General features: G+C 46.1%; 1 protein-coding gene across 2 annotated transcripts in view; it reads left to right on the forward strand.

The window, feature by feature from the left end:
• The first annotated feature begins 2,404 nt into the window (after nt 1-2,404).
• The window catches only part of GATA4 (GATA binding protein 4), a 49,486-nt gene continuing 32,117 nt past the window's right edge, over nt 2,405-19,773 (forward strand). For both annotated transcript variants that reach the window (XM_067745327.1, XM_067745328.1), the window contains exon 1: nt 2,405-3,020. In XM_067745327.1, coding sequence (XP_067601428.1) covers nt 2,405-3,020 — 616 coding nt within the window. The remainder of the gene's footprint in view (nt 3,021-19,773) is intronic.

The following is a 19,773-nucleotide window of genomic DNA, read 5'->3' on the forward strand; positions in this document are numbered from 1 at the left end:
TTTAGAACTGCAGGAGTATTCCAGAAAATACAATGAAATAGGTCAACTATTTGATTTTTAAATCAAATACCGAATATTTTATTAAGGTAAACCTATGTATTTACTTACTGAAGCCCAGAGATTCCTATAGGTATTAATTTTTTGCCTTCATTTTCAAAGGGGAAAGTTGGTGATCTCAGGTCAAATTTTTAAATATCTATCCTCTAACTAAACTTCTTATTGGAAGGAAATGTTCCCAAAACCAATAACTTATTGTATAGTTTTGAAAGCAAATAATAAACCACTTAGGAGTTAACATATGACTGTATAATACTGTGCTATAACATTATTATTATTAGTGATGTTGCAAAAGCGGTTAAAAGCATTATATAGTATGTATTAGACATTCCTTTTCCAGAATTTTTTACAAGAATAAAGATGACCATTTATTATAGTACATAATACGTCTGAAGCATTTTCTCATGATACATTGTAGTAAAAGTAATAGTCAATTGTATAGAATTTTCTTTGTGCCTGTTATAAAAGTTTTATAAGGCCCTATTATAAGTGCTCTCCATATATTAATTTATAATCCTCGCAATGACCATACAAGATAGTTACCTTTAATATTTGAATTTTTGCAAATGAGGAAACTGAGACACAGAAAGGTTAAGTAAGTGTGTCTACAGTCATTCATTCAGTAAGTGGCAGAGCCTGGATTTAGTACATAGTTCAGTTAATATATCTGTAAGTCTACTATTGCAATTAAAAAAAAAATGTTAAGGGTAGCTGCCTCTCCTAAGGAGAAAAGTGGGCATGGACTGGACAGCCTTAAACCCTTGGAGTTCTACAGATCCTGTCCCCTACCCCCTTTAATTGTACTTTGATCTTAAAGGAGTTTCAAAACTTTTCGATGCTTCAGTCCCCTCTTTTGTAAAATGAGGAGAGACACTTTTACTTAGTGGAATTGTGGAGAAAATGACCTGGAGCTAAGCAGGTGCTTCAGAACGCGTAGTGCTTAGTTTTATCAGAAAAATTGCCTGGTGAAATAAAAACACAGGATACAAGGATATAATCAAGTCCTACAAACTGTTCTTTCCCCCAAGCAGTCTCATTGGTGTTCTGATTCCATATGTGGGTGGATCAGTGATTCCATATGAAAAACCCGTTCGATGAATTGGAATGGTTCAGTGAGTACTGTAGTTCTGTAAAGTGACTTTGTACATTCCTCTTACTTTTCTTAATATCCAGTCTGCAAAATCTCCAAAATAAAACTATTTGCGAGCAACGTGTATCTTGTCTGATTTGATGTCCACGTGATATAGCGTATGGATAAGAGGTTCCACAAACTTTTTCACCGAGATTTAGCAGACACTGTGCTCACTTATAAATATTTAGACTCTGCCTCTAGTTAAAAAAAAAAAAAGATTGCAAACAAAAATTTCTTAGGCTGCTGGTTTTTATAAAGTTTGTCCTTGTCTTCCATGGGCAATCTAAAGTTCTTTCATGGCCAGGATCAGTTGGGGATAGGTGGGGGGACAGAGGAGATGGGGCGAGATTTCTTAGGTTTAGGTTCTGTGCGGAAACCGGAAACCCTTGGACTTTTAAAATACTGTGACAAGAATATGCTAGAAATAGGGTAAAATTAAAGTCCTTCTTGACAAGCAATACAAAAAAAAATGAGCGTGATCATAACCAGTAATTTCATGTCCAATAACTGGGAAGTCCCGGGTCTCTAAATCGCCCCTCCCCGAGGCTTCCCTCAGGCAGCCGGACCCCACGGCCTCTGCAGAATAGCTTCCCGCGGAGCCGGGTGGCCTCCGAAGCTGGGCCCCCGAGAGTGGCGATTTTGTTTGCAGGGCGGGAGAAGCAACCAAGTTTAGGGGAAATGGGCTCTGGAATCTCTGGATGAACTTATTTCCCTCTTTGTCATTCCCTCTTTAGACGCGGCTGCATCTCGGAGGAAAGGAGCCAGCCCGGCCCTCGGCCTTGGAGGCAGCCTCCCGCACCCTGCACCGCAGGCCGGGGTGTCCTGAAGACGGCGGTGCCGCGCAGCGACAGGCCAGGCCGCGTGCCCCCGGCTGGAGCCCCGTGCCCGCGCCCGGGCGCTACCCCGCGTCTTCGCGACCTCTAGTCCCTGCAGTGGATTCGGCCTCTCCTCCACCACCTCCGGGAACAACCGCAAATTCAGTTTGGGATTTTCCTGAGTAAACCAGAGCCTATTGTCTTTGGCTCAATGCTGGATTTAATACGCATATATTTTTGAAGGATTCGTGTTTTTTTTTTTAACCTTTGATTTTTGATCTTCATTTTTGTGACAGCCCCTGACTTGTACATTATTCGTCTTTTTATTTTTGTATTATTATTTTCTCTCCCCGCACTGCTCCTTGTCCTGAGGACTCGGACGCTGCGAGCGCGCGGGGCGATGTACCAGAGCCTGGCCATGGCCGCCAACCACGGCCCCCCTCCGGGCCCCTACGAGGCGGGCGGCCCGGGCGCCTTCATGCACGGCGCAGGCGCCGCGTCCTCGCCGGTCTACGTGCCCACGCCGCGGGTGCCCTCCTCCGTGCTCGGCCTGTCCTACCTCCAGGGCGGAGGCGGGGGCACCGTGTCCGGGGCCGCCTCGGGCGGCAGCTCAGGGGCCGCGCCGTCGGGCGCAGGGCCCGGGACCCAGCAGGGCAGCCCGGGCTGGAGCCAGGCGGGAGCCGAGGGAGCCGCCTACACCCCGCCGCCAGTGTCGCCGCGCTTCTCCTTCCCGGGCACCACCGGGTCCCTGGCCGCTGCCGCCGCCGCCGCTGCGGCCCGGGAAGCCGCGGCCTACAGCAGTGGCGGCGGGGCGGCGGGCGCCGGCCTGGCGGGCCGCGAGCAGTACGGGCGAGCCGGCTTCGCGGGCTCCTACTCCAGCCCCTACCCCGCCTACATGGCCGACGTGGGCGCGTCCTGGGCCGCGGCCGCCGCGGCCTCCGCCGGTCCCTTCGACAGCCCGGTTCTGCACAGCCTGCCCGGCCGGGCCAACCCTGCAACCCGACACCCCAATCTCGGTGAGTGCTGAGCGCGCGTCCCCGGGCGGTCCGGGGCCGGAACAGAGGTAGTCCTGAGCCTTGTTTGGGACATTTAATTTTTCACAGGTATGCGGGGGCGGGGGCAGGGGATAGAGGGGATACGTGAGTTTTTCCAAGGAAAGCAAACTGGGAGACAGAACCTGGCGGCCGGGGCGGGCGGTAGCGGCGGTGAAGGTCACAGCCCCACGGAACCCAGATTCTGTTTAGTGAGGGCGGGCCTGCCCTCTAGATCCTTTTCTGAAAGGGAGAGACGACTGCAGGGTGGCCCCGGGCGTCGGGTGTGTCTGGGTCTACGTGCGCCCGGGCAGCGCCCGTCTGTAGGTGACTGCGGAGGCCGCCGGGCGACCCGGCTGCACAGTGCTGGGAGCACCGGGTTTCTGCTCCCGCCTCCTCTCGGCCGTTGCTCAGCGTCCTCCGCAGGGAACTGATTACATGGCTTGGGCCCAACATCTTCTGGGCCATTTGGCGGGCCAGTTGGAGGATCCCTCGGGGTGGCAGAAGATTTTGCTGTCGGGGAGTTCACACCGGGAACAAATGAGGGACCCTAACAATGGAGATGGGTTGAACTGGGATCAGTGCCAGGTGGGTGCCTCGGGGCCAGAGCGTGCTGTGACCATGTGCTGGTCGGCGGGGCATAGGTGCCCAGGGCTGCGTTGGAAGCGCACTCCAGGTCGGTGTCCGGGAACGCGGGAAGCCCAGAGGTGCATCTTTATAATGCCCGACTGAAGTGGAGACTTTGCCGCAGGTCCAAGTGTTCAGCCTCGTCCGGTCCCGAGGGCTGGGGTTAGAAATTACAATCGTAATGGGCACAATTTTAATAGCTTCTTTGAATGTCAGACTTGGGAAGGACATCAAACGTGTGCCCCTTGCTCCCATTTACAGATGAACAAAATGAAGTCCGAGGAAGGGCTTCGGCGCTTCAGGCTGAGAGAGAAAGGAAGTGGCAACGCTAGTTCAAAATGCAAATGACCTCTGGTCCTGTGGAATTTCAAGAAGGGACGGGATCGGGCTTGGATGGAGACTACTCTTGTAGGGGAGGGGAAGCCCAGACTTGAGCAACAAAGTTAACATTTATTGACTACCTACTAAGTGCTAAATCCTTTCGCATTTGTTCTCACTTTGAAGAGTAAAGTCTGTTCCTCCCAGGTTTCCAGTCTTGGGCTGGCTCCGAGAAGGGTCCAGGCTTTGAAGAGCTTTTAATTTATCCTCAGACCCTGGGTGGCCTGGGGAAGATCCCCAGGGGTGTCCGCCCAAATACACATCTCAGGTAATCTGATAACCGTGGATGTGGCGCCGGGGCTTGGAGCTGTGGCTCCCAGTTTCCCCCTCCCCGTCACGGGGGAGCCAGACGGCACCCCCAGAGAGGAGGGCCCGCCCCTCCCCAGGCTCCGGAGACCCTCGGGAGGACCTTGAGAGATAGCTCGGCAGCATCTCCATACAATGGCAGCTCGAGGTGAGCATGCTGGGCGTGGGCCCCTCAGGCCCCACGTTCTTAGAACCCTCTTGAGTTCTCTCTAGAGCTCCCTCTAGAACTCCTATTTTAAAATAGGGAGGAATGGTCCACACAGTTTCACTTCTTCGAACTTGGGGGAGGGGTGGGGAGGTTGCTTCCTAACCCTTGTGATCCTGGACTGAGAATTTGGTGCTTGGTTAGGGCAAAAAGAGAAGTCTGACATCCAAAGATGGGGGGGGATTCTTTGTGGTCATGAGAGTTACAGCCACAACAATGTAAAAAAAAAAATAATACGGTGTGAGGAGTGCACACAGTGAGTATTTAGATTCTCAAATGTAACCCATACCAGGCCGGAGGGTGTTGGAGTAAGCAGTGTTTCCCACACTCCAGTGTCAACAGATGGCAAGCCGACCTTTAAGGAGGGCCCCCTTGCTGACAAGTGTGGCCTGTCTTCCTGGCACGCAGTGCTCTGTCCCACTACTTCAGGAAGTCCCACCTGAAGACAGTCCTGGGGTCTGGCCAAGCAGTGGGATTTTCTCTTCTGTACACAGCCAGGTGTTTTAAGTGGTCAAGTGGTGAATGGTTCCACGTTACCTGTGTGAGGGGACAGGAGGCACGTTGAGTTTGTTGGCATTCAGATCTCCAGCATGTTCTGCGGGTGGTACTTGCATAAAAGCCAGTTAAAAGCAGCATATGTACATGTGCTTTTTATATGTTCCTCCTATCACATGGACCCTCCTGTTAATGCCTGGTAGCTTTATCGAGGACCATCACTGACATGTTAACTGATGCTGAGTGATCGAAGGATGATGACAAGTGATTACTGAGTCCGTGGTGTTTATTGAGAGCTTGCTGTGGGGAGTTGCCACTGGGTCCTAAGATGGCAGTACAGGGTGTGGTATGACAAAGGCAAACCTAGATTCAATTTCGGGTGCCCCTGTGATCTCGGGCAAGGTACTTACCTCTCTCAGTCTCCTCTCTTTTCCTGTATAATGGGATGGTTGTAACTACTTTTACTGTTGTTTTAAATTAGAAAAATAAGGTAACGTTTGTGAAGTTCTTGGCTTGGGCACATAAATGTTGGCTATTTGAGTAAATAGTCACTATCATGGCAGAGTGACCAATTTTTCTGATTTTCTCAAGACTGAGGGCTTTTTAGGATTGGGGATTTTTAGTGCTAAACCTAGGACAGGCCCCCAACAAACGGAGATAATTGGTCCCCCTAAACAGGCGTGAAGACAGGTGAGTGACCCAGCAATGGGCTATGGCCATGAGCTGAGAGCAGAGGAGAGAAGACAGAGGTGTACCTCCCTCTGTCTAGGAATCTGGAAGTCTTCACCTGAGTGGTGCTGTCTGCAGTTGGTGCTGAAGGGTAAATAGAAGTTTGTCAGGAAAAGTACCTGCAATTTGGAAAGAAAAAAAAAAAAGAAAGAAAGAAAATGCATGCCCTCATTTACTGTCACACTGTCTGGTACCATGAAATAATAGAACCCAGCTTGGCTTTGTTTAAATGATGTATTTATCACCATAGGTGAAACCACACAGATTAACTCATTCTTCACACAGAAACTGTTTTTAATTTCAAAGAGGAGAAAAAAGAGACCACCTTCATTTCTCTATGAAGTATTAAACGTTAGTATTAACAATAGTTCATATCTTGCCAGAGTTCTTTTGTTGGTTATTGGAATAAGGCAAAAAGCAAAGTAATAAAAGCAAACAGGGGCCTCTGTAGAGCTCTGGACTTAGGGTGGAAGGAATGACTCTGCCTTGACTGCCATGTATATAAACTTTAATTCATTCCAAGTTCAATATGAGCCCTGACACAACCATTGAATTCATGAATTAGGCTGCACTGATGGAATTATGTGACCTTACTGAGACCAGGTACAGAGTCTCACCCATGTGTAAGTGCCTGGCACACGCTGGGCACTGAGCAAATATTTCAGTGGAGATGCAGGAGGGAGTTGCTGCAGTCCTCTGCCCAGGTCAAACCACACACCACGGCTGCTGAAGAGACCCACCGGAGGGCTCTGGGGAGGCGTGAGCCAGATGGGAGAGGGTTCCTGAAGCCTTGGGAAACCACTGGAGCAGTTTCCGTTGGAGAAGTCCCAGGGTGGTTAAGAGAGGGAGAGAGTGTCTCTGTATAAATATCTAAAAGGCAAAAGTCTATGTCCTTTTAACTTTGTGTTGCTCTAGGTGAGCAGACATTAGTTTTGAGAAGAACACTTTTGCACACAGGATTGTAGCTGTTGAAATGGAATGGCTATGTCTTATTCATGCACCCCTGGGCATTGAAAGTGCTTAAGGAGACACCGTGTGGCCATCTGCCAGTGGAGCTGTGCTGGGGACTCTTGCATTTCAAGGGCTCGGGTCTGCCTTGGTGTGCCTCTGAGTTAGCTGTGGCGGGATGATATAGCTGTCTCCTTTTAGAGATCCCGATCACGGTTGTTAACGTAGGCATATCCATTTGTCAGAATTCATGGATGTATACTATTAAAATAGGAGTGTTTTATTGTGTGTACATTACACCACAATAACGTTGATTTTTGTACCAATTAATGCTTGTAAATACTTAAGGCTGAAAAGGAAACTGGAAATTATATGAGACTATGCCTTAAAGAAAATAACATTGTGGTAGATGTTACTGGAAAAGCTACGAAAATATAGTTTATGATGGAATAACAATTCTTTTGTGTAATAGAAGAACAAGCAGTTATAATTTCAAAGGAGTGCAACAGTTTTGAATCATTTTAAGGGTTGATTAAAAAAAAATAACAACACAAAGAAATGCATGTATATCACTCAGTGTTAGCCAAATGGTTTCTTTGAAAGCTTTGTCTCATTCACGGTGTTCTAAGAGTTTGTTTATGGTATAGGTTGGTGGAAGACTCTGAAGTGTTTTCTGGATCTTTTGGGGACTGCTTATCAATTAAGCCACTTGCTTTCAGAGCCAGTGCATTTATGTAGGGAACTTTGTGAGATCAACTCGTCGTAGGTATCTTGTTTGGCTAGAGAATCATTCGTCAGTCTTTGAGAAACCAAAGTTGTTTAACTTCCGTTACCACCCTGAGCAGGTCAGTCAGAGCTGGGGCTGGTCTGTGGTGTTGCCCTGAGAACCATTTAAATGGGGAAGGTGTGTGTGTGGCTGGGGAGGGGGGCGTAGCCAGGGATATGTCACTGCTTCTAGTGAGATCTGTCACCTGCCCAGGGGTGTCCCATTGAAAGGTCAAGCCACATTTGTTAGGTACTTTCTAAGCACTCAGGTGAAATGATGCACAGGAGACAGCTTTAGATAACACTTTCTTCAGTATCCCTCCCTATTTTTTTTTTTTTTTTTTTTTTACTTAAAAGAGCTAAGAAAACAAACATACTCCGAGGTGTGGGGAAACAGGAACTCTGATACCTGTGGATGGGAGTGTAGATTGGTACAACCTTTATGGAGAGCCCTTTGTGATATCTGACAAATTACAGAGCTGATACCCTTGACCTAGAAATTTAACTTCTAGGAATTTATTCTACAAATATAGAATATATTCTATGGGCATATGTTAGTTGCAGCACTGTTGTGTCGTTGGAACTAATTATTCCAACCAAAATTGTGAATAATCTATATCCGCATTATTAGGGGAGTGTTTGTGTTCACATGGTACAAACAATATGATATCTTGCCAGCATAAAAAATTAGGAAGTTCATTATGTAATGGTATGCTATCCTCTTCAAGACATTTATAAGTGCAGGATGTGTGTGTAGCACTGTATTTGTGTAAAAAAAGAGAAGAAAAGATTATATGCATTTGGAAATATTTAATTTCTCTCTGGAAATATTCACAAGGAACCTGTAGCATTGATTGCCCGTCGGGAATAACTGGAGAGGTGAGGGGAAAGGGTGAGAAAAGGACTTTCACCATCTGTGCCTTGGAGCTTTTTGAATTTTTAACCACCTTAACCAGCTTTCATTGTCCTTTCTGTGCTTCTTTATTAATCCATTAAATAACAAGAAAATACATTTAAAATACAGGGAGGTTAAAGTTAAGATTTACTTTGTTTTGTTTTTACTGCCTTAACAATTTTTAAGTGTACAGTTCAGTAGTGTTAAGTTGTTGTTTACATTCTTGTGAAACAGATTTTCAGAATTTTTTTGTCTTGCAAAACTGAAAGTCTATACCCATTAAACAACACTCCGAACTTCACCCTCCCCCAGCCCTTAGTAACCGCCGTTCTGTCTCTATGAATCTGACTACTCTATTATTTTTTTAAATAAATTTATTTATTCATTTATTTTTGGCTGCGTTGGGTCTTCGTTGCTGCGCGCGGGCTTTTCTCTAGTTGTGGTGAGCGGGGGATACTCTTCATTGTGGTGAGCGGGCTTCTCATTGCGGTGGCTTCTCTTGTAGCGGAGCACGGGCTCTAGGCGTGCGGGCTTCAGTAGTTGTGGTGCGTGGACTCAGTAGCTGTGGCTCACGGGCTCTAGAGTGCAGGCTCAGTAGTTGTGGCGCACGGGCTTAGTTGCTCTGCGGCATGTGGGATCTTCCCAGACCAGGGCTCGAGCCTGTGTCCCCTGCACTGGCAGGTGGATTCTTAACCGCTGCACCACCAGGGAAGCCCAATCTGACTACTTCAGATCTGTCTCTATGAATGTGACTACTTTAGATCCCTCATGTAAGTGGAAATCATACCGCACTCATCTCTTTGTGACTGCCTAATTTCACTTAGCATAATGTCCTCCAGGTTCATCCATGTTGTAGCCTGTGATATGACTTCTTCCTTTTTAATGCTGAATAATGTTCCATTGTATGTGTGTACTACATTTTGTTTATTCATCCGTCATGGACACTTGAGTGGTTTCCTCCTCTTGACTTGTGAATAGTGCTGCTGTGGACGTGGGTGTACAAATGGAACCTTTTTAATTTTGAGCCATGTGACTATATTACCAATTAAAAAAACATTAGACCAATTAAATTTTTAAAAAGACATAGTATTCATGAATTAACTTCCTGAAAGTCTCCCGCCTTTTTTAAAAAAAATAGAGTTCTATATTTAGAGTTTATGGATGTACAGGAAGAGTACTTTAAAACATAAATTGTTATTTACTGAATTCGGCTTTTGATTTTTGCTTATCCAACAGGAGAGTCCTTTACCTAGGGGTCAAAAAACCCTTATCCTACTCTCAGTAATGCCTTCTGGGAGCAAGATCTCCGTCCACAGTTGTCAGATGTCGCCCCCTTCCCCGAACCCAACCCCACTGACGTGACTTCCTAAGATCCCCTCGTGGGCACATACACTGGTGACCTTTCCTGGTGTGGGTACTTCTCCCTCAGGTTATTTTGGGGCCAGAATGGAAAACCACTAACCTAGGACAGTGATGGGATTGTGTTAGAAAACCACATTACCTTCTTCCGAGGCAAGGTAAGTCTTTTAGCCAATTCTTTTCAACCTGTCGTTTTAAGACCTTTGAGTTGTACTGAATGTAGAGCTGCAAACGTTGCTGCTTCTGTTTGCATAAGAAAGAGGAAGGACCGCAGGTTTTCCCATTGCCTTGCTCTAGAAGTGAGCAATTCTTGCAGGTCCAGGGATGCTGCTGTTTTAAGATCTTGAAGGGGCCTTTTTGACATCGGAAAGTATTTGTCTGCTGGTGACTTCTTTGACCTCCAGTCCTGCATAAGGTGCAGTTGATAAGGCTCTTTCATGGCTTGGGAATGAGTATCACTCTGTTATATTGACCTTCTATGGCCCATGACATGGTCTCATGTAACACACTCCAGGGAGGATTATTTAAACGTTTTATTGGCTACTATAGAGCTACTCTTTTGTCTCCTTCTCAAGAAGGTAAGGGAAAATAATGTGAGTGGGGTTATACTAGGAATAACCTCTGACCTGTTTTAATTTATACAAAATAAGTTTACAAGTTTGGGTACATTCATGTTTGGAAACCAGCTAACAACTTTCAACTTTTTAGGGATAGGAACCTATATCTTGTACCATATATGAATATATATATATATATATATACACACACACACACACACACATATATACATATATCTATGTGTGTGTATATATATATATATATATATATATATATATATACATGTATTGTGTACTGTGCATATATGCAAGTAAGTTGGATCCTTTCTCGAGGGTCAATGAGGAAGTTGTCAGGTAACAGGAACTTTTAAGTCCTTCTTGAGAATTAGATATTGTGATCTCCATTTTGCAGAAGAGGAAGCTGATGGTCAGAATGATTAATCTGCCCCAATTCCTGCTGGTAGTAAACAGCCCTGGCTTAGAACCCAGGTAAGTCCCACTTCTAGGACCATGCTTTTTCCCTGTTTGCCACACTTTGCATTTGCCAAGCTTAAGGGCGCTCCACTCTTCAGATCCAGAAGGTACGTGGTGTTTGAAGGACTCAAGTAAGCTTCAGGAGTTTCTGTTACTCTGCTCACTACCTGCTCCCTCTCCCCAGTGTAGTTTCTCTTCTCTATTTTCCTGTTTCCCACCAATGTCTCTGCATCTCATTCTGATACTGCAGAACTTGCAATGCCAGGAATCCCTGCCTCACACAAGCTTCCTTTCAGCATCCTGATTTGGGTGTGCGGAGAATTAAAGAGAGATTGCCCAGAATTCAGACCCTCCAAACTAGAAGATTCTTCTTACTCTGGGGGGGACTGCTGGCTGCATAAGAAGAGCAAAGCCGTCTGACTCTCTCAAACGTCCCTTTTCTTAAGGAAACTAGAACCGTCTTCTCCGTATTCCCTTTTCTCCGAAGGTCGGAGCTGAGAAAGGAGGAGAGGAATCACAGTGATTATATTTTTTAATGAAGATGAGAATAGGGGCATGGATCAAGACAGTGGATAAAACCCCAGGCTGGAAGAGCCCATGGAATTGGTCTGAGCTGATCACAGAAGCCATGAGTGGAAGCTTTCTCGTTTCTGGCAGGGGGCCTAGGGTTTTATCTATTGCTACTCTGTAATCAGAACTGAGCCAGGATATTTAAGCCTCTTATCTGAATGAAGGGAATTTGGTTTTCTGGGCTTCAGTACTTTGCAGGAGCCCCCAAATTGCCTTCATGTCTTTAAATATATATATATATATATATATATATATATATATATATATTTTTTTTTTTTTTGCCAAGGGAGGAATATAATCCAGACAGGTAAGCCATGCCATGTGGTTCACCTTCTGCAAATGGAATGAACGTGAGGATGTCTTTCACTCTGTGTTGAATCATCATAGATGAACTTTATTTCGGAGGATGAGACATCAAGGAGTTACCACCAGAATATGGTGGGAAATTTTGAGGATTATTAAGCCGCAGGCTTTGGGATTCGTCAGTCACAGATTCAGTTTTGCTGCTTAAAGTGGAATTAAATCCTTAAAGTATTTTTTTAATCTTCCTTTTTTTCTTCCTAGTTTAAGTCCCCATTTCTACTTCTAGAAATCCAGTCAAACTTTATCAGCTCCATTCAGTATTGATCGATAGCAACTGGTGAGCAGGTTAATTATAATCGCAGAATAAACGCTGGAGTCTCAAAGTTCACCACTTTTGCAATGTTTCCAAACCCCTCCGGGACCATGCCAAGAGACTCTCATTGACACATTCAGAGCAGGTGTGGGAGTTTGAACCCAGGCAGACAATCGGATCTGATTCAAGACAACTCTTCTTATCTGCAGCTTTTCCTATCTTATGATGTCTGTCATTTCAGATAAAAAAAAGTTCAGTCAACTGAGCTGGGAAATGGCAAGTTACATTTTCTCCTGATAAAAGTTTTCTAGTTGCTGTTTTATCAGATTGGGTTGAAATTGTATGTGTTTCTGTCAAGGTCTGCAATGACCTTTTCAGATATTTTATCAGGTATTAGGTGGGGAAACCTTTTTTTTTTTTTCTCTTTCTTTCTTTGACCTAGCAGAGAATGACCTGACTTCCAGGATCATAAATCAAACTAGGCAAAGAGAGGCAATAATACAGGTTACTCATCAAAATTGAGTAGGCGGGGGAAAACAAACAACAAATAAAACCTTTCGCTAGCATATAGGGAGAACTTAACTTGACCCGTGGTTCTCACAGTGTACACTTAATAGGAAAATACTGCTTATTTGAAAAAAGAGAATGTTTTCCACGTCAAAGATGGCTTCAGAAAAACAAAGTTTTTTTTTCCAAATAGTATCAGTAAAACTTAATTATTTTTCTTTTATTAAACTCAGGTATATTTACTATGGAGAAATGAAAAACTCATATAAACCAACGCACAGAATTTGTAATCTTACCATCCAAAGATAACCACTGTTAGACATTAATCCTTGACTTCTTAGTTACCATACATATACAGGCATGTGTATATCTATATATTTAAACAGTCATAAAAGTTACTGTTTAGTTATTTCAGCACTGAAGAAAGTTTTCATAAGATTGGTGACCCAGACTGGCTCCTAAAGACTGGTCTCTTAAATAGAGCAAAACTGGGCAATTGACCGAAAGAACTGCCAATAATAAATAGCCGATCAAATGGGAGCGTTGTGTGAAAGCATAGCTTTTCAATCTCACAGCGTGTTATATTTAGCCATGTTAAGGCTGCAGCATATTTATAAGTTTTAAGTGGTCGCCCCCTTGAAGTGAGGTGACCAGCTGCAGGATGTGTTGATTTCTGAGGCTCTGCTTTGTTGAGAAATGTGAGCAAGTAGCTTTCAACCCACTTTGTAGAAGGGGAGGTCAGTGAGGTGAAAGTGTATCAGTCCAGCGCCAAGATCCTGTCCCCTGCTCTGATCTTCCTGCTGTGTGACTTTGGACAACTTATGAAGCCCCTCTGAGCTTGAGTATCTGCACTGGTAAGGTTAAGAAATCAGGCCAGGCACAGAAATAGTGAGAAGGGGTATTTAAAATCCAGGGTCTGGGAATTCCCTGGCAGTCCAGTGTTTAGGACTCCACGCTTTCACTGCCGTGGGCCCAGGTTCAATCCCTGGTCGGGGAACTAAGATTCCTTAAGGCCCACAGTGGAAGGAAGGAAGGAAGGAAAGAAAGAGAGAAAGAGAGAAAGAGAGAGAGAGAGGGAGGGAGAGAGGGAGGGAGGAAGGAAGGAAGGAAGGAAGGAAGGAGGGAAGGAAGGAAGGAAGGAAGGAGAAAGAAAATCAAATCAATCCAGGGTCTGATGGCAGTGCCCATGACAGTAGTTCATGCTGGCTGTTACAGCAAAGCTACCATAGTAACATGTCACCTTCCTGAGCTTACCTGGCATCCACTTGCCTTCATGCAGTCTGTGTAGAGCAGGTTTCCATGGCTACCTGCCTCATTTTAAGCAATAGTATCTGTGAAATTTCAAGTTTGATGGGCTAATTTTATTTTTTCTTATAAAATACTTAACTACTAAAATGTAAAAACAATGGTGGGAAACCATGGGTTAAGTGACCTCAGAGTTGGTCTCAGTTTGTGGTTCCTTTGGTTTTGTTTTTCTGTTATTAACTAAACCCATTCAGTGCCTAAGGTCCCCGCAGGCCGTGGAGATCCACAGAGGGTAGAGCTCTGTTACAAACACCAGTACCAGACACATCATTTGCCTCATCAGCCAACCAGCCAACAAATATTTTTTTCCTGCTTCCTGTGAGCTGAGCACTTGTTAGGCTTTAGAGATCGAAAACGAACAAGGTGGTCTCTGCATCCCAGGAGCCTACAGTCTGGCAGGGGAGGTAAAAAAATTGTGAGAGTCTGAGTATATGGAGGGCTATAGAGGGGTAAATCTGGGTTCCACGAGAGTCCAGGTTGCCAAACCGACAGACACCAGGCTTCCTGGAGGAGTGGACTCCTATAGGGAGTCTGAAACGATGATTAGGAGTTTGCTGCATGGGAGGAAGGACATGGTAAGCTGAGGACATCTCTTGAGTTGGCTCTTCTGCAGTGTCGGGGGGTGGGGTGAGGGGGCCACGCAGCAGGCAGAGGCATCTGGAGAGTTCGGACTTGGCCTGGGGAAGAGAAGACTTAGACAGTGGAGGGGCAGGATTCAAGTAGCATTTTGGATATGTCATTTTGGTTATCGTGTAGAAAGGCTAAAAATAGTGGCTCTTGTTTGTTTTGCTTTTGCCTCGCTCCTGCAAGGTGATGACCGCCTTCCCTCTGCGTTTCTGCACCCGTTCCCACTTAGAGAAAGGTGTCTGATGGAAAGGAAGAGGCGCGCTGTGAAGATGCTGTGGAGGAGCTGTGTGTCTGTGGGTGCTTTAGCAGTAGGGCACAGTGAGGCTGGGCGGCTTGTGTCCAGGCTGAGGTAGAAGAAGGGGCAGAAATCCGGGCTGATTCTAGTTCCCAAACCAGATCCCTGCCCTGGAAAGGATGGGGCCATGGCTGATCTGACCTCAGAGGTGGGGTCCCACCCTCTTCTTCTCAGTGATTCTGCCCGTAAAGGTGAGGTGTAAAGGGCCAGGAGTGGCCTGAATAGGAATACAGATAATTACAGGGGAAAATACTGTTTATGCAGGTGTGCAAAGCCGGATGCCACAGCACCTCCCTCCCAGGAGGGTTAGAGGTGAAGATTAAGACTTTAAGTTCAATTCCTGCCTTTTAAACAAGTTTTTAAGAATATGTTAAATTTCAATCATATGCAAAAGTAGAGAGTGTCTACTCATCCCCCAGCTTCAACAAATGTCAACTCTCGGCCAGCTGTATTTCATCTGTATCCGCCCCCCCCCCCCCCCGCATTCCCCTACACTAGGTTATTTTGAAGGAAGTTCCAGACAACTTATCATTTTATCTCTAAATACTTGTCTGTATCTCTAAAAGATATAAGGACACTTTAAAAAAAAATACAGGACCAGTATCACTCTGATACAGTTAACCACCACTCCTTAATATCATTAAATATCCAATCAGTGTTCAAATTTCCCATTTGTCTAATTTTCTTTAACAATTTGTTCAAATTGGGATCTAAATAAGGTCCATACGTTGCCTCTGTTGATGTCTCTTAAGTTTCTTTTAACCTATAGTTCCCCTTTTACTCTCTCTTCTTTTTCCAGCAGTATGTTTGCTAAAGAAACTAGGCATTTCCTGTAGGTTTCCCACAGCCTGGATTTTGTTGATTGCGTTTCCCTCATTTAACATGTTCCTCTGTCCCCTGTTTTTCGTGTAAATCTGTGATTGGAAAAATAGGCTAGGTAATGTTCAGCAGCCATGGACGGTCATTACCTAGATCTGTTATTTCATCAGGGGTTGCAAACAGTCGCATTCTAACGTTCTCACTCCTTCATTTATTAGCTGATACACGTCCATAACAGTAAAAAAAATTTTTTTTTTAGTTTATCAAATATTTGTTTACCCTGAGATACAGTTTGTATAGGAAAGGCAGGATAAATGCTGGCTTCTTTCACTTTACTCTTCAGTGTTCAAAATCGTGAATTAGTTCCCTAGCATCCTTCCAAGATTACCAGTGAAATAAAAACTTTTTAGTATCCTTAAGAACTCATGGATTTAAACAGATATGATGTGTTTTATCCCATGTCCTTATTATCCTGATTGATGTTCACATTGTCCCATCTTTTGCCAGTGGAAACTTGTCCAAATTGGCTCCTGAGTTCTTTTGACAAAATCTTGGTTTGATCCTTTCCTGCTTTCCATACTACAAAATGTTCCAAGCTCTTATACATTTTCTCCTCCCAGACCTGGGTTTGGCTATCTCTCCAGGAAAGCCTGACTCCTTTTAGTGAGAAATGGCATTTGGACACCACTCTTAGAGTTGGCTCCGCTAGTTGTGCTTTTTGCTGTTGGGTTAGTCATTCCGTATAGAGAGTTAGGAAATACTTCCCCCGTCCACCTGAAGATAAGATAAAATACATCATGTGTGGATGCTAATACTTCCAATTCAAATTTAGGACTGAAAGACTTTCACTTCCCTTCATGCATCCTTTTTTTTTAACTGTCGTAAAATATACACAACATAAAATTGACCATTTTAACAAGTTTTTCAGTGTCACTTCAGTTGGCATTAAGTGCATGTACATTTTTGTGCCTCCGTCACCACCATCTGTCTCCAGAACGTTTTCGTCTCCCCCGCCCCCCACCCAGTGAAACTCTGTATCCATTTCCTCCTCTCAGCCTCTGGCAGCCACCATTCTCTTTTCTGTCTCTAGGAATTTGACTATTCCAGTTACCTCATGTAAGTGGAATCATACAGTGTTTGTCCTTTTGTGTCTGGATTATTTCACTTAGCATCTGTCCACAGGGTTCATCCATGTTGTGGCCTGTGTCAGAATCTCCTTCCTTTTAAAGACTGAATACTATTCCGTTGTACGGATAGAACACATTTTGTTTATTCAGTCATCTGTTCACGGACACTTAGGTGGCTTCTGCCTTTTGGCTATTGTGAATTGTGCTGTTTGGACACCTGTGTCCCAATATCTGTTCGAGTCCCTGCTTTCATTTCTTTTGGGAATATACCCAGAAGTGGAGTTGCTGGATCGTGTGGTAATTGTGTGTGGTTTGGAGGTACCACCATGCCGTTTTCCATGGCGACTGCACCATTTTACATCTTTAAATCTTCTCATCCACACCAAGAATCTTCATCCTCAAAAACCCCAACATAATTCCTCGTTTGCTTTATGCCGTAACATCCGTAAGAGTCTGAGGAGACCAGTACCGACGCTAACCTTGACACTCGGTTACTGAAACCTGTTCTGTCTGTTTGGTCCTTCCTTGCCTTTTGGCTCCGGATTTACCTCCAGTGTTTCCAGCTCTTGGCTTTGGGCTCCTCTGCAACTACACGAGCTGGTTGCTTACGGCAACTCGCCCTACCTCCTGCTTCTTGATGCAGTGCTGCACCCCAGAGGACCACCTTGGGCATCTGGCACGTCATCCGCCACATCTTAGACCTTTTCCCAGTGCTCCAGCGGCCTGGTTGTCCTTTAGGGAGCGGCAGGGTTGACACAGTGGGGCCGGTTGTGGAGGAGTTTAGGACTTTATGAATAGAGGCAAACGTAATTGAAGCAATAAATTGGGAATACATACACACAGAGGTGTGTGTGTGTGTGTGTGTGTGTGGGAGAGAGAGAGAGAGAGGGAGGGAGGGAGGCTGGCATGGAGACAGAAGGCCTCTGGTTCAGTTAGAGGCTGTCAGAGGCTTTCTCTAGCCTGGATAATGAGTGAGTGATGGCAGAGGACTTGGAAGGAAAGGCCTGAGACGTTACCAGGCCAGACTGTTGCAGGAAAGGCATGGGTGAAGACAGTGGTATGTCAGCTTCCATGCGCCCCTCATCCCCCAGTTTACATGGGCTGGGGGTGGTCATCCCCCAGTCGCTGGCCCGGAGGTGGCATCTGAGTTTGCTTCCCTTCTCTGGGAATCTGAACTGTTCTTCCACCACGCCGCCCTTCCACTTAGCTGATAATCTCCCGGTGGGAGTGGGGGTGAGAAAGAGGGGATACACGGTAGCAAAGGGGATACTGGATCGAGGTAGGAATCCTGGATTTGAGGCCTCACATCCCTGACCTGTTGTGTGGACCAGGCCAATGTCACTTCTTCCCTTGTCTGGGATTCCACTTCCCCATCAGGAACACACCCCCCTTACCCCCAGTACCTTGATTTGCTGCACTGAAAAAGTCTGGAGGAACTTGTGAATAGGGAGTTGAGTAAACTGTTAGGTAGAATTTCTCACCCGCACGTCCCCATTTAAGGCCTGGGGAATCAGAGGCATCACTTCCCCCTTTGCCTGGTAGCCTCCGACTGCTGGGACAGCCCGGAAAATACCTGGCCTCTCTCAGCGAGGCCACCAAGGAGAGCTGGCAGGCTCTTATTTGACTGCTTTCCTGTGGAGAGCAGGGCAAATTCTGCTGTATTCCAGAGAATCCCTGGGTTTTACTGCTTAGCTTGGAGAGTCCTGGCCTTTGATGCCAAGGCCAAGATGGTGGGAGCTTCTGAGCTCAGCTCTGAACTCCAGAGGCCAGGCTGCCTGCTGTCTGTCCTGGGGAGGAAACGCCTTGGCAAGCCACCTGGGATCTGATGGTCTCATTTCTCCTTCTACCCTAGTCATTCCACAGTGGCTTTTTCATGCACACAACTTTGGTCTCTTCTTCTCACTCACCTGCCTGTGGAAGAACCAGAAGCAAACAAGGAAGAATCAAAGAGATCAGGTTCACACTGCCTCTTGGTAGCCAAGAGGGAGCAGAGGTGGCTCTTGTCGTGAATGCAAGAGAGCTGGGGTGGACTCGTCTCTCCAGGCAGCCTTTGACTCACCTACAGGCAGAATCCCCGAGAATCGTACACAGCCAGCGTTCTCACCGTTTCCATGGTGCTGTCCTTTTATTTGGATTATAGTTCTTCTAGATTGAAAGTGTTTCCAGGGCAAGAATTATACCTCACTCAGTTTGGAGTCCAGGATACTAAGTAAACGTTCATTATCTGAAAAGATAAAATCAGGAATTCATCACAAAGTATATGGCCCCTCCGGCTCATATATTCATACCTGCAGTCCGGGTCCACTGAGACTGGCTGGGAGGAGGGAACCATCCTTGTAAAAGGAACCTGAGGGGGAGGGGTCCAGGGACGAGCATGGCCCCATCATGATCAGTTTTACAGGGAGAGGGATCTGGTGGGACTGGGGGGTGGGGAGGGGAGGATGTTGAAGAGCTGTTAGAATCATGCTCAGGCAGCCCAAACCTAGGAGGTGGCGGGAGAGGGGAGAGCAGAGAAGACTCTAGTGATATGTCCTCAAAGGTAACAGCAAGGAAACAGGGCACCTAGGGGTGGGACAACGTATTGGACATGGTGGGCCAGAGGCATGGGGGAGGGACAGGCAGGTGGGATGTCCAGGAGGCAGGTAGCCGGGGCTGGAGTCTGGGATCATCACTCTGTTTGAAGCCATGAGACCAGGAGAGATCCCCCAGGGTCGTGGGGACAGTGACGGGGGGCTGGGGGGGCAGTGCTGGCCTCCAGCAGAGGTGGGAGGGGTAACAGGTAAGAGATGGCTGACAAGAGGAGCTAAGAAAGGAAGCTGAAAAAATCGACAGTTACGTGCCCTCCATTTTCACCTCGCAAAACCCACCTGAGCTCATTCTTTGATCCTGTGATGCTCTGCTGAGCCCTCATGGTGCCCCCTTGGGCTTCCTAAGGCCCCCTCCCCCTGCCACCAAGCCTTCACATCCTATCAGAATTCTGGCCCTGGAGCCCGTCTCCCCCTGCCAGTGTATGGAGACTTGCAGAATTTCACTCATCAAGTTTGTCCTTTCCAACCCGTTGAGTGCCCGAATCCACTCTTTTCCCTCCTCCTCGCTGTGAATAGATTCCTTGAGATCCTTCTTAGAGAGCCTCT

This window comes from Pseudorca crassidens, chromosome 7 (genome assembly GCF_039906515.1).
Source record: "Pseudorca crassidens isolate mPseCra1 chromosome 7, mPseCra1.hap1, whole genome shotgun sequence".
NCBI lineage: Eukaryota > Metazoa > Chordata > Mammalia > Artiodactyla > Delphinidae > Pseudorca > Pseudorca crassidens.